The 12,170-nt window shown below is 40.6% G+C and overlaps 1 protein-coding gene across 2 annotated transcripts in view; it reads right to left on the bottom strand.

Annotated features, from left to right (window-relative positions):
* The window catches only part of NR3C2 (nuclear receptor subfamily 3 group C member 2), a 544,471-nt gene that overhangs the window by 78,262 nt on the left and 454,039 nt on the right, over window positions 1-12,170 (bottom strand). For both annotated transcript variants that reach the window (XM_082261285.1, XM_082261286.1), the window contains exon 5: window positions 3,291-3,641. In XM_082261285.1, coding sequence (XP_082117411.1) covers window positions 3,291-3,641 — 351 coding nt within the window. The remainder of the gene's footprint in view (window positions 1-3,290; window positions 3,642-12,170) is intronic.

Raw genomic sequence — 12,170 nt, forward strand, 5'->3', positions numbered from 1 at the left:
TGTAATGTATTTATAGCCTCCACGGATCATGCAATACTTTACTAACAGTTGATGTCTGTACATTTAAGCTTCTCATGTTCACCCTCACTTTTAGACTCACATGGCTGATGAGCTAAGAGATTTTTGAACCACATACACAGATATATATTTTTTCAATTATTTTTCATTGGTATAGGACTTTTGAGGGTGGCCCTTGGTCCTTATATTTTGTAATCTTTTACTTATTTATTTCCCCCTGAATAATAAAATGGTGATGGCTGGTTTATTTTACAATTTCCCAATGTGGGTGATCACCGTTTTCCTGGTCTTTGGTCGGATGTGGAACACACAGACCACATCACCATTTCCGGGTTTTTGTGTAATGCACCTGCAGCGAATGATGGTGACGACCCTGTGATCAACACTCCTCGGTAGCCAAGCCTCGAGGTCAGATCGAGGCTTGGTTCCTGCTTCCCTTCTCACTGAGCGATGGCGTGCAAGCGCCGGACATTCAGGGCGAACCGAGATGTATTAGACTAGCCTCACTGTGATAGGGATACTTGGTTTATACCAGGACAGACACATCAATCCTAGAGAGGCGTGGAACGCATGCAGAACGCCGGTATGCACGTGGGGCATTTTGAATTTAATTTGTGACTTAATAAATTTACCTTGGCATATATAAGCACAGTATATGGACAGAAGCTCATACCCCAGATGAAGTCCAGGTGGATGAAACGTACATCGGGTTGGAGTGAGCTTCTTTCTCAATACTGCGCCCATTTGATACACATGTTATTTTATTCAATGCTTGTATTTCATGCGGAAAATGTAAGTTCTTTAATTTCAAATAAATTTAGATTTTTGGACGTTATGACACTATGTAGAGCTTTTTTTTTTTTCTCTGAGCACCTGAGTTAATAGAAGAGGGACCATACATCAAGGGTCGCTTCAGCAAGGCTTCTATAACCAACGCACATGCGACTCTTTGCCACTGGCATTAGAGTCCATTATCTCTGGTAAATGCTTTGCGGCATTGTTTATGGTTTTATCTGTTTGTCCAAGGCATACTAAAATGCTCCCAGACGGCCCCATGTGCAAGAGGCCTTCGTGTTGGATCTTGTAACTTCAGGACCTTCCACAGTGCTCAACATTCCCCAACCCCGTCTCAATATCATTACAGTATTTCTGCTAGCACTGAATGCCACTGCATAGTAAGTACAGCAGGAGGCAGCACTTCTATAATACACATAATACAGATTACCTGCATGTGTTAATTTGTCAGGGGAGAAGATTGTGAAAATCAAAGCAAAAGCTTCTCCGGGTGCTAAGATTATATTAGGTCACAGGAGTGAACTTAGTACTGCACTTCTGTGACCCAGATTCAGGTGAGAGTGGGCTCCACTGTCCACTGTTGGCTTACATCACAGAGCCAGTCCAAGCTCTGCTGGGATCAACAATAAAGTTTAAATCTGCCCAGATGCCTAACCACGCATCTCAGCATGCCGCTGAGAGCCTGAGCAAGCCACTCCTGTCCCCTCCACAGTCTAGTGCTCCAGTAAGCGCTGGAGGAACAGAGCATTTATAGTCACCGCTCTGTGCTCAGAGCAGACCCAAGAACTCAGCAATCAGCTATCTTTGATCATTTAGTTCTCGGTGTAGAGCCAGCGGGTGACAGCTTGGATCGATGTTGAAGCCATCTAGGTGAGTATGCAATTTTGTTTTTTTAGGATCTTTTTTCCTAAATTCTACTGTTGGGGTGATTACTTACATGATACACTGCATCTTTCATTAGTCTAGTTCCTATGGGCCACTCAGCACTAGTGCAGTTCTCCCTATTTAGGCTTTTTTCTTTCCCATAGGCCTAGTACACACTAGTAGTTTTTTTCGTTCAACCGAGCAGGGCTGAACAAAAAAAAAGCTGACAGCTCAGGAGGAGCTGTTTTACTAACCAACTGATGTTAGCCAAGTACCCCCCCTGCTGTGCTATTGTGTTCTGACAGAGGGGCAACATCCCCGTCAGAATGCTGATTGGGAACCGATCGGCAGACCTTTTTGCAGTCATGAACAACAGAAGCTTCCATCTGACCAACTCCAGTACACATAGGCCGAATGTCAGCCAGTTTCTACCACCAGAAATTCGGCCCATGTGTATTAGGCTTTACAGAGACCTAAGGAAAAACCCTTGTGTGCATGCTCCTGGCTGGAACTATGTGTGTTCACACAAACGCACAGCTCTGATGCTTTAAGACAGCAAGCCTCACTCTTGTTCCTGCCTCCTCAAAGCCAATACATGAACAGCTTCTTACAAATTGCTACACAGAGCATGCTCTCCAGACAGGAAGTTCAGGAGAGGTTGCACCTAGGGAACAGGAGCCAGTGGCAGTGATCTTATCACTATGTAAGTGTTTTGGCTTTTAAAAAAATATTTACTGTACAGTGCTTCATTGCATGCATAAAATTAATTAATTTTATGTGTGTATTACCACTGCTCTACTGTGAACTATAGTCAGCTTTTGCCCACTATCAGCTGACCTCCTAACAGCCCACTCCAGGATATGGAAGAATCCCAACAATATTGTCAGAATTCCCCAGGATTCACCAACTGCTTGCTCCCGCCCCCTATCTAGCCCAACGCTCAAGTGGAAGTCACTGCATTCCACTCTGAATTGACTGAGAACTAAATGATCAGCAGTCATGTGATCACTGAGTTATCAGTCTTAGGCCTGGTTTACACTATTGCAGCTCTGCAAGCCACGTTTGTGTAGGCATGGCAGCCCATTAATTTGAATGGGGTGCTGTGCCTGCTTTTTATGCAGGGAAAAAGATTCCTTTTATAAAAAGCGGCACCAGGGAAATCACATGGTGCTTTTGCACCATGCGATTTCCCGGTAGGTTCCGCAACCGAAAACAAGGTTTTAGATGTGTGTAGGTGCCATTAGGAATGAATGGCAGCCCCATGCATCTTTAAAAAGTAGCATGGGTGTGATTCCAAAACCTGCAGCCACCTGCAATAGTCCAAGGCTATTGTGGGACAGCGACAGCATCACATTTCTGGAAATGAGTATGTGTGCCTGTTTTTTTTTTTTTTTCAAATCCCACACTACTCCTTTAAAAGAACTTAAAAAGTAAACAGATTTACACATTGTTTCACCTGCTTTACAACACTAAGTTGTAAGAACTGTATGTATTTAACAGCTGAGGGTACTATAAATGTTTTGATATCACTTATATACAGTGTTCATGATATTGCAAAGTACACATTCAAAATAAAAAATAAATATGTTCCCGCACAATCCTTCATTACATACCTGGAATCACTTTTGCCCATTTGACCACTTGGATCATCTGTTTCCCAGCTAATCGGTTGAGGCTGGATAGAAGGTGTTCTGCTGTGTCTGGCTGCGAACTGTCATATCCCGCATACACAATTTCTGGTTCTATATTTTCAAGTATCACAGTTGCCGACAGAGTAAGTCCAGGGGATACAGCAGATATGATTGGAACAATAGTTGTGTTCGTGGAAACAGAGGTGTCTTTTGGTAGGGATGTGAATGTGGTTTCCTCCTTTGGACTCTGTACAGGTGGCTGCTGAAGTGAAGGAGGTTGCTGGTGTTCTTCATGGACTCCTTTTAACTTTCCTAGCTTTTTAGACTTTCGAGCTAAAACAGATGAGCAATAATTGTTAATATAAACAGAGCATAAAATACATATCAAGGCAGATAGTGCTCACATGTCCCTGCAGGACTTTTAAATTACATTTATTCTTAGTTGCATTTTTTTCTTCTTTTATACAACATTTATTCAATAATGTATTTTTACATTACAAAAAAATAAGAAACATTTTGTTGGATTAAGATCCACTTAATAGTGCAAACATTGTACAATATTGTTTCAATAAAATGTATGTGAACATGTCAGAATGACCAGGATTCTTGCTCAGCTTTGATTCATTTATATAAACCTTTATCGCAAAAGGAAAAAAAAAAAACAGTTTGTTGTAACTGCTCAAAGTGTTAGCTGGACTTTAACTACAATTTTTTTGTCAAGTCTATCTAAAACTGCTAGTCTAATGCCTCGTACACACGCATCGATTATTGGCCGGGAATTTTCAGCCAACGTCCGATCGGCCGATTTTCGGCTTGTTAGTATGATGCTTTCGACAACCTGACTTTTCGGTCGAAAAAAATCTGGTGTGCAGGCTATAAAATTATTGTTGGCCGTCAACACAACGGCCGATTTTCCGTCAGTCAGTACAGATTTTGGCAGACAAAAGTCTGATGAGCAAGACTGGGCATGCTCAGAGAAGAAAAAACACACGGAAAGTAAACCAGCACATGACATCACTTCTGAAGTTGATTTTTGTTGGCCGAGAAAATTTGTGTGCAGTCTAGGCACATTCCAACCAACAAAACACCACTCTGGACAAAAGTCGGACGATCGGTCGGCCGATAATCGTTGCGGGTGTACAAGGCATAACACTACCCTCTGCCCAAATTGACAATGCTGCTGTCTAAAGGTGTCTGCTTTATTATTTCATCCAGAATGCAGACAGTAACACAGGAAAGGTGTTACTGGCTGGATCACCAAGTGATATAAAGGAAAAAAAGCCTTTAATGAAAATGAATGCGGCCACCACATCTAAATGATTAGTAAGCTGCAATATATATTTTTTTGTTTTTGGGTTTAATACTGCTTTAAACTATTAACAGAGATAATTGTATTATTTCCTGTCTTTACTAAACACATTTATACATTTAAAATCCTGGGGAAAAAACAATGCCAGCCCATGTACTAAACAACTGTTCAAGCTCCTTTAGCAGCAATAGCCTCCACCTAACTTCTCCTGTACCAGCTGACCAGGCTAATGCCCCGTACACACGTGCAGATTATCTGAAAACTTTTGTCTTCAGATTTACCTTTTCTATGTAGTGCAAGGGCCTGCCGGATCGCATACAAATTGAAAGTGTTTAGGTTTGACCTCATATTATATGGTTTTGGTAAGTCTGCAGACAAAAGTCTTCAGATAATCTGCACGTGTGTACGGGGCATTACACATTGGTTAGAAAATATTGTAGATAACTCCTCTCTAAAAAAGTGTTCTTTGAACAGCTCCCTTTGGGTGCCACAGCTTCCCAACTAAAGCAAAATCTGTTCTTTGACTTTCCCAGTCCAGGCGGAAAATGTTATTCTGTTTAACCCCTTCCTGTCTGCAGTCCTGTCCCCTAGCATGATGACTCCAGCTGAGAATACATTTATAAATGCACCCTTTTTCCCCTGGACAACCATCAGCCAACCCTTTGCACAGCTGCTGGCTCTTAATTCTGGCTGTCACTGACAAGTTAGCTAATGCATGCTGAAGCTGCTAATTTGGCCTGAGCAGTTAGGCATTACTGGTATTAATGGTTATATAGGAGTTAAGCCAATCTGTTGTTGTCATCCAACCACTTTTAAGCTTCACTTGATGGACCACTACCCTTACCACATCCTATAAAATTGCTTGCTACAACTTTGAATTTATTGTTCCTTATATCAGTGGTTTCAAATCTGTGGCCTGGGGTCTGGATGAGGCCCTTTACTTGCCTTTATCTGGCCCTTGTGCCATTATTCCCCCCACTGTCAGCAACAGTGGTGCAAAGTCCCTATCACTAATAAGGACAATGGAACACTATTTCTCTCACTGAAACCAATGATGGGGCACTATTCCTCCCACTGACACCAATGATGGCACACTATTCCTCCTACTGACACCGATGATGGCACATTATTCCTCCCACTGACACCAATGATGGGACACTATTCCTCCCACTGACACCAATAATGGGGCACTATTTCTATCATTGATACCAATCATGGGGCACTATTCCTCCCACTGACATTAATATGTGTGCACTATTACTCCCACTGACACCAATGATGGAGCACTATGTCTCCCCTTGAAACCAAGGATTGAGGACTATTCCTCCCATTTTAACCAACAATGGAACCCTATAAGCCCCCCTAATAACAAGGCGTTATTTACTTCCACTGACACTGGGACATTTTCTAATCCCACTGGCCACAGTCTGGCCCCCCTAAAGTATTAAGGACAGTAAAATGGCCCTTTATTTAAAAAGATTGGGGACCCCTGCCTTATATGATAATCTGTTCAGGACCTAAAGTGGTAAAGCAGCCCCATGGTGCTCCATACAACATGTTCCACAGTTCAGTATCTCCAAAACAGCTAAACACAGTTCTTGTTCAGTGTATTGTTTTACACCAAACACACCAGTAGAGATTTTTTTTTCCAGGAAAAACTTTTATTAAACATAACATTAAACTTTTATACACCATGACAGAAATACCAGACATTTTTACAAGCATAGCTCCACTGTCCCTCATGTGGTGGAACTGTGCCTCAAATATCTTTCTTCCTCTTTCCTCCTCAGTTGTTCCTTATTTTGGTCCAATGCAAAGATCTCTAATAAAAAATGCACTCCAACTTCCAAAAGTGTTTTACTACACAAACCTTTCATCAAAATTCTAAATGATGGCATTTGCTATTTTAAAAACCCTGGAAACCCAGAAAAAAATTGTGAGAAAGACACTTATGGGTGTAATCAATTATTTTATGTGCAAAATTTTCTTTGCGGTCAGCATAACTGTGAGTGTGGCTGGGATGTATCTTTTATCTAATTACTTCGTACTAAAAGGTGTCCCTTCTTAGAGTAATGAGCAGGTATTTTGCTAATGTTCTTGTTCTCCTCCTTCAGCACAGCATTCTGCCCTTGTGTTATGCTTTGCAGACTAATACCTCCTTAGGAGAGAAGCAATACTGTATTTCCTCCATTTGCAGCCAACTTTACCTCCAGCTCTACAATTTTTTTCTCTAAATTCCCCTATTTTCTTATGGTATGGCAGGGTTCACATTAAAAGAGTGGACTCCAAATATCTCTACATAGTGTTTTCAACCAATAAATTCAAATACATTTTTTAGGTAAAAGGCTATCACACATATTCCCAAGTTATTAAAAGCAGGGATATGACCATGTCAAGAAACAATCACATACAACCATAACAACGCCATTATTAGTAAAGCTCAGTAGAATAAAATTGACATGTTACATTTCGTATATTGAAAAGCTGTCATAGTCGTTTAGACTGACAGAAAAAAGAAGTAATTTTTCAAAAAACAAAATACATTGGAGGGACTGGCACTAATTACACTTATTCTGGCCACTTTGTGCAAAGTCAAAACTCAGTGGGAAGAGCTCTGGCACTTTGGCAGAAAGCAAAAGGTAAAGGGGGCCACAATGAACAAGGTCCTTGAAGACCTTACTGTTGCTGACAGAGAGGCCTGGTGTACTAAAGTTCACAGGGTCACAAAGAGTTAGGATTCTTCTAAAAAGCAAAAAAAAATGTACGGTATGTACAGATCTCCCATAACCATGTCCATAATATACAGTATAAATAAAAATAACTTTCTTCCATGCCTAATATTTATTTACCTAAATAATAATGTACACATTGCATTTTACTGTATAGTGTTGTTTTATTGTAGAATGCATGATAATGATGTCTACATCGTAGCAAGGATAAAATAAATGAATATGCAATGTAATAAAAATTAACCCTGAAGTGGTAACCTTGTGAAATGTATAAAAAATGTAAGATATTAAAAAAAACGTCATTACAACAAGTCCATTCATAGTTGCACCATAGAAAGCAACATGGTGTTACTGCATAGGGAATATTTCCCCTTATTTTACAATGAAACAGCTGCACAGACCTTATGGCTGCTTTAATTGATATGCAATTGTCATAGAAATTATATAAGACATCTACCTGGTAGGCAATCACAGACAATCACATAAAACAGCTTAGTGGCACATTCTCATTCCTCCTGTGTGAAACACTATGTATGCATTTCTTTCATAAACTGTGATCCTAATGGATTCAAATGAGTCTTCTTGAAAATTTCACAAAACGCTGATAATCGTTTAGAAAATTACATTTCCACTGGTCACAAAATAAATAGCAACGCAGGTGTATTGTAAGAGATGCTGGTGTTTTCTACATTAAGATACATTAAAGTCTCTGTCTAACTGAATATAGCAGTGGTCAGTAATAATGATACATAAGATATTAATAACATCATTAACTTTCTAGGTCAGTAGGGATTTTTTTACCATTTTTTCCAGAAGAATGAAGGTGGCATATGGACTTTTTTATATTATATTGTAACTGAACAGAGTGGGGTGTGTGGTTTGGTGGAGACATGTAGACTGATGCCGCACCTTATTTTTAATTCACAAGGGCTGGTTGAGAGTAGCAGGAATACTTTCCTCTTTACATATTATAAATGAACAGTTATCTTCCACCAATGGTTGAAAATCACATTTGGCTCATAGCTACAGTATCTCACAAAAGTGAGTACACCCCTCACATTTTTGTAAATATTTTATTATATCTCTTCATGTGACAACACTGAAGAAATGACACTTTGCTACAATGTAAAGTAGTGAGTGCAGAGCTTGTATAATTGTGTAAATTTGCTGTCCCCTCAAAATAACTCAACAATAAGGCCATTAATGTCTAAACTGCTGGCACCCCTAAGTGAACACGTCCAATTAGCCATTTTCCCTCCCCAGTGTCATGTGACTTGTTAGTGTTACAAGGTCTCAGGTGTGAATGGGGAGCAGGTGTGTTAAATTTGGTGTTATTGCTCTCACTCTCTCATACTGGCCACTGGAAGACCAACATGGCACCTCATGGCAAAGAACTCTCTGAGGATCTAAAAAAAAATAGATATGTTGTTCTACATAAAGATAGCCTAGGCTATAAGAAGATTGCCAAGACCCTGAAACTAAGCTGCAGCACGGTGGCCAAGACCATACAGAGGTTTAACAGGACAGGTTCCACTCAGAACAGACCTCGCCATGGTGGACCAAAGAAGTTGAGTGCATGTGCTCAGTGTCAAATCCAGAGGTTGTCCTTGGTAAATAGAAGTATGAGTGCTGCCAGCATTGCTGCAGAGGTTGGGGGTTGGGGGGGGTCAGCCTGTCAGTGTTCAGACCATATGGCGCACACTGCATCAAATTGGTCTGCATGGCTGTCATCCCAGAAGGAAGCCTCTTCTAAAGATGATGCACAAGAAAGCCCACAAACAGTTTGCTGAAGACAAGCAGACTAAGCACATGGATTACTGGAACCATGTCCTGTGGTCTGATGAGACCAAGATAAACTTATTTGGTTCAGATGGTGTCAAGCGTGTGAGGGGGCAACCAGGTGAGGAGTACAAAGACAAGTGTGTCTTGCTAACAGTCAAGCATGGTGGTGGGAGTGTCATGGTCTGGGGCTGCATGAGTGCCTTCCAGCGCCTGGAAGCAACAGTTCATTGAGGGAACCATGAACTCCAACATGTACTGTGACATACTGAAGCAGAGCATGATACCCTCCCTTTGGAGACTGGGCCGCAGGGCAGTATTCCAACATGATAGCAACCCCAAACACACCTCCAAGGTAACCACTGCCTTGCTAAAGAAGCAGTAAAGATGATGGACTGGCCAAGCATCTCTCCAGACCTAAACCCTATTGAGCATCAGTGGGGCATCCTCAAATGGAAGGTGGAGGAGCGCAAGGTCTCTAACATCCACCAGCTCCGTGATGTCGTCATGGATAAGTGAAAGATGGCTCCAGTGACATCCTGTGAAGCTCTGGTGAACTCCATGCCCAAGAGGGTTAAGGCAGTGCTGGAAAATAACAGTGGCCACACAAAATATTGACACTTTGGGCCCAACTTAGACATTTTCACTTAGGGGTGTACTCACTTTTGTTTGCAGCGGTTTAGACATTAACCACTTGCCGACCGGTCACGTTGACCGTACTGCGGCAAAGTGGCTCGATATCGTCCAGCGATGTAGACCTACAAATCTGATCACTTTTATTGCGGTCACAAGTAATGTAAACATCCCTTGTGACAGTAATAGGCATAGTGATAGGTACTCTTTATGGTGGGAACCCAAACCCGTCCTCTGCACTTGAAAGTACGGTATTACAAATGCCAAGATCTGTGTTTTTGAATACTTTGGACCTTTTAAAACTGGCGCTGCTGGCTGGCAGGTAAACCGGAAGTGACGTTGCTTCCGGGTTACTACATCCGAGACCTGATCAAAGCCAATTCTGGCTTTGTTCGGGTATCCGGCTGTTGGCTTGTGGTCTCCGGGTGGGATAAAATAGCCCGGGCAAGCAAGGTGCAAGGAAGGTGGCGGGAGGGGGGGCGTCTCCTCCCGATGCTTGTAATAACAGCCGAGCGACTGCTTAGCCGCATCAGTTGGTAATGCAAGAAAGCCGACTGTCGACTCCAAAAAACGCTACCGGGGTGATGCCTGCAGCTGCAGAAATTACCCCGGTACAACCACTTAAAGCCAATGAAGTACAGGTACGTGATTTGGTGGCAAGTGGATATAGAAGTTGGAAGTAAATTGCACAGATCTTGTATGATACAGTTGTAATGTGCTGCACAATTACCTTTTTCACTGCAGATCCCTCTACCTATGTATCTATCTATGTATCTATCTATCTATCTATGTATCTACTTTCAGTACAATATAATCATTACATGCATATTTGCGTTTTCCTTCTTTAAGTCCACCCTAAAAAATATTTCTATTATTTTTTTTCTTTACAACAAAGGACCCTTTCCCTGGCTATTTGTCAGATTTTGTCAAACATATAGAAAGTGACTTAAATACAGAAAAAGTGAAATGGCTGTGATCTTGAATCGGTTACCAAGGTGACCAATAAGTGTGTTACAAAAGAAGTTAGAATCCCATGCTGAAGGTCAAATAAGATGGTACTAGTGCTGTTTTATGAAAAGACTCTGTGCCATAGAGAACTACCGCCATGTCAAAGATGTCTGATAGGGCCTTGCAACGATTTCTCATTAATATTGTTTGTAAACGGAGGTCTACAATGTTGCCAGGAAACCGATTAACTATATAGACAAAGCAAATACGTCAGACTGCTGCTTTGTTTATCCGCTAATGCTCAGAATGGCTAAAATAACATAAAGCCCCACAACCAAATGAAAACATTTCTATTACTATGGAAAGCATGACAATTAATATAAAAGCTGAAGCGCATACATTTACTTAGTTAGCACTCATGCTTGTACACATCCATCCTTAAATGGAAATGGATTACACTTGTAATTACCTGCAAGTCAGTATTCATTTAGCCTGATTTATTTGTAATACTCTTATTTATCTACTTTTTACTTTCATATATGCAAATTTAGAAGCGGAACACAAAATGTATTATAAAGATCAGACCAGACAACATTACACAAACAAAAGCTTTGGTTTTCTATTCAAAGACAGATGAGATCTTGTAATTTGCTGACCCATAGTCTTATTTGAAGTATAGTTATATCTTAAGCCATCGTTGGCTTTCATGGGGCTAAAATGTTTTTACAGAAATATTTGCTGAGAGAAATATAGCCACTTGACCTCCTGAAGATTTACCCCCCTTCATAACCTGGCGATTTTTTTTGCGATTTGGCACTGCGTTACTTTAACTGACAACTGTACAGTCATGCAATGTTGTAGCCAAATAGAGCTTTCTTTTGGTGGTATATGATCTCCACTGCAATTTTTATTTTTTGCGCTAAAAACAAAAAAAGACCAAAAATTTTGAAAAAAAAAACCAATATTTTTTACTTTCTGCTATAAAACATATCCAATAAAAAAATTAAAAAATACAAATTCCAGTATATATTCCATAGTTTGTAGACGCTATAACTTTTGCGCAAAACTAATCAATATACGCTTCTTGGGATTTTTTTTACCAAAAATATGTAGCAGAATACATATAATGGCCTAAATTTATGAAGAAATTCATTTTTTATTTTTTATACTAGTAATGGTGCAGATCAGTGACTTATAGCAAGACTGTGATAATGGGGCAGACATTCTGACACTAACAGACACTTCTGACACTTTGTGGGAACCAGTGACACTGCAGTGACCACTGCCAAAAATATGCACTGTCACTGTACTATTGACACTGGCTGGGAAGGAGTTAAACACCCAGGGTGATCAATGGGTTAAATGTGTACCTAGCCAGTGTTTTTGTGTACTTTGTGTGGAGCTTTTACTAAGGGATGTGATAGATTTTAGTCCCTGCTTTGCAGGGAAAGAAAATCTATTAGT

Source organism: Pelophylax lessonae, assembly GCF_965119305.1.
Source record: "Pelophylax lessonae genome assembly, chromosome: 1".
Lineage (NCBI taxonomy): Eukaryota > Metazoa > Chordata > Amphibia > Anura > Ranidae > Pelophylax > Pelophylax lessonae.